This window comes from Gekko japonicus, unplaced genomic scaffold (genome assembly GCF_001447785.1).
Source record: "Gekko japonicus isolate JY-2015 unplaced genomic scaffold, Gekko_japonicus_V1.1 scaffold476, whole genome shotgun sequence".
Taxonomy (NCBI): domain Eukaryota; kingdom Metazoa; phylum Chordata; class Lepidosauria; order Squamata; family Gekkonidae; genus Gekko; species Gekko japonicus.
The window spans coordinates 174099-176652 of record NW_015175984.1 but is presented as its reverse complement, the minus strand read 5'-3'; the positions used below and the strand labels follow the sequence as shown (position 1 = coordinate 176652).

At 44.3% G+C, this 2554-nt stretch overlaps 1 protein-coding gene across 1 annotated transcript in view; it reads right to left on the bottom strand.

Annotated features, from left to right (window-relative positions):
* Nucleotides 1-797: 797 nt before the first annotated feature.
* Nucleotides 798-2554, bottom strand: part of CLTC (clathrin heavy chain) — an 82728-nt gene continuing 80971 nt past the window's right edge. Inside the window, exon 32 of the mRNA XM_015426285.1 lies at nucleotides 798-1507. Coding sequence (XP_015281771.1) covers nucleotides 1383-1507 — 125 coding nt within the window. The 3' untranslated portion in view covers nucleotides 798-1382. The remainder of the gene's footprint in view (nucleotides 1508-2554) is intronic.

Below are 2554 nucleotides of genomic sequence, written 5' to 3'. Positions count from 1 at the left end.
GTCAAATTTAAATTGGAACACTCAAAACTACAACCCTAAAGAGGTTTTTTTGTTTTTCTCTTTCACCTGGGTAGAAGACACTGCCATTGGCTCAGCTCACGGCCAAACTGCAAAGTGCTATCACGTCTTTCTCCAGCGCTGCCGGTATAGAGTCCCAAGCATAATACACGTTTCCTCACGCCGTCTCTTTCAGTGCAAGTCGCCTGCCAATAGCCTCCATAGCCATAAATTTGGTATTTTGCTAAGCTGCTGGTCCTGCCCTTTGACCTTACAAACACGGTTCAACCTGTCTATTTTTGAGGCCAAGTGCGTCTGTAACAAACAAGTTTGAAGAGAGATGCATACTGAAAAACTACTATAGAAGATTTCCACAGTCCAGTAATTTATTTTTTTTTCCAATTTGAGCCATTTTAAATTGCACAAACATAACTGAACAGCAATTGAGTATTTTTTTCTCTCTCCCTCCCCCTCTTTGTTTGATTTCCACTGTCTTCTGTACACTCAGGAAAAAAAGTGATCTTGAACACCACAATATCCAACATACACAAACCTCGGGGCAGGATTAGTCAAATACACACAGATTGGATTCGTTGGTGCTCTCTTGCTCCTCAAATAGAAAATTTTAAAAAAGAAATGGTCCCCACAAGGAAGCACAGGGCACGGCACAACAGAAGGGCTGATCGGTACTTATGGAGTGAGCGAAACAACTAGCGTTTCCTCTATGAGTAAACTGGATACTGCAAAGGTCGAAAGGGACACTTTACTAGGTTTTTTTTAAAATTCAGGGAAGGTTGTTGGACACAACTTGAATTTCTCTTCCCCCCCCCCCCTTTTTTTAAAGAGCTAAGCAATCCAACCTGGGTCGGATATGCCAGTTAGTGTTTCAACACCAAATCCAAATTCTTCTCTTAAGCTTTCCCTCCTCCCCTTTGGAATATACGACAAGACTTTTAAATGCATTTTAGATATGACAGTACATATTTGTAAGCTGCGCATACACACTGAACTTAAAAGAGATTCAATAATAGAGTTTAAACGTTACAGAGTGCAAATTGGAATCGTCACAAGAGACTGGGTTTAATGTCGAGAAGCAGTCTTGCAAATAAACCAAACCCAAAACACAAAGAAAAACAAGGAAAGAAAGCCCACATGGAACACTGGAAACTGTTCCCATTTGGAAGGGGGGGGGGGGAGATTCTAAGTGACATGGAATGTGAAAAAAGGATGACACTAAGTGGGGATCCAAAGAGCTTGCACGGGGGCGGGAACAAAACAACAGTCCTTCATGAAGTAGGGTTACAAGGACACAAAGCTTTTCCCTGTTGAGTTGGAGGGGGGGACAGTGGAGGTTCGACGATGCTCACTCCAGACAGACTTGCTCCTCACATGGTGTACCCAAAGCCGGGCTGAGGCTGCCCATAGGGAGGTGCAGTGTAGCCGTAGCCAAAAGGTGCTTGTGGGGGGACCGCAACGCTGGGACCGGCCGTCAACATGAGCTGTGGTTGACCTGGAGAAGGGAGAAGCAGCACACAATCAGCGGCCAAGGCAGTCGCTTAACTGAAGCCGATCAGTAGACAGGGATTGCAAGGAGCATGAGTGCTGAAGGCAAGAGCCGTACACGTTTCGTCGGATGACACCGGCTCAGCTCCAGCTCAGGAGGTGGCTATTTCTCCCATAACGGGAGGAAGGATGCCTATTGCAGAGGTGTTGAACTCATTTGTTAGGAGGCCCAAATCTGATAATAATTTCACTTTGTCGGGCCGAGCCATGTGTGCCATAAAATGTAACATGAGGTACCAGAGATACAAACTTTATAAAGATGATTTCAGATGCCAAATGGCAATAGTAGGCTTGATTGGATTAGGTGTGATATGCAGAGGCATGGAGATATCAGCATTGATAATGAGACAGGAAACCTAGGTCTCAATTTGGTCCAGGAGGATTCAGTCCAGGAGGATGCAAATAATAAATGGAAATAACTCTGAAGAAGTGAGCAGTGACTCATGAAAGCTCATACCCTACCACAAATCCACTAATTTTGTTAGTCTTTAAGGTGCTCCTGGACTCTGACTCTTTCTACTGCTATTAGAAACCACAACATTCAAAAACCAGTGGGGGAACTTTTTAACCTTCCAAAACATTCAGTTGCTGACCTAAGAGCAGCAGTTCTCTTACAAAGGAATTTAAAAGAGAGATTAGAAAGAGAGACTGCTAAATGAAGCTCAAGACAATGCATCCTCCTGGACTGAATTGAGACCTTCTCTCATTACCAGTGCCTGCTATTGTCATTTGGCATCTGAAATCACACTCCAAGATATAAAGACAGATGGACTCACATTCTAGCTGTATCTGAAGAAGTGAACAGTGACTCATGAAAGCTCCTCCCCTGCCACAAATGTTGTTAGTCATTAAGGTGCTCCTGGACTCTTGCTCCCTTCCACTGATAAAGATTGCAAGCTGTGCTGTTAGATTCCCCCCCAATTTATTAGAATTGGAAAGGGGATCTCTCCAAGTGCTATGGAACTCCCCCCCCCACTCTCCCTGGCTCTTTCCC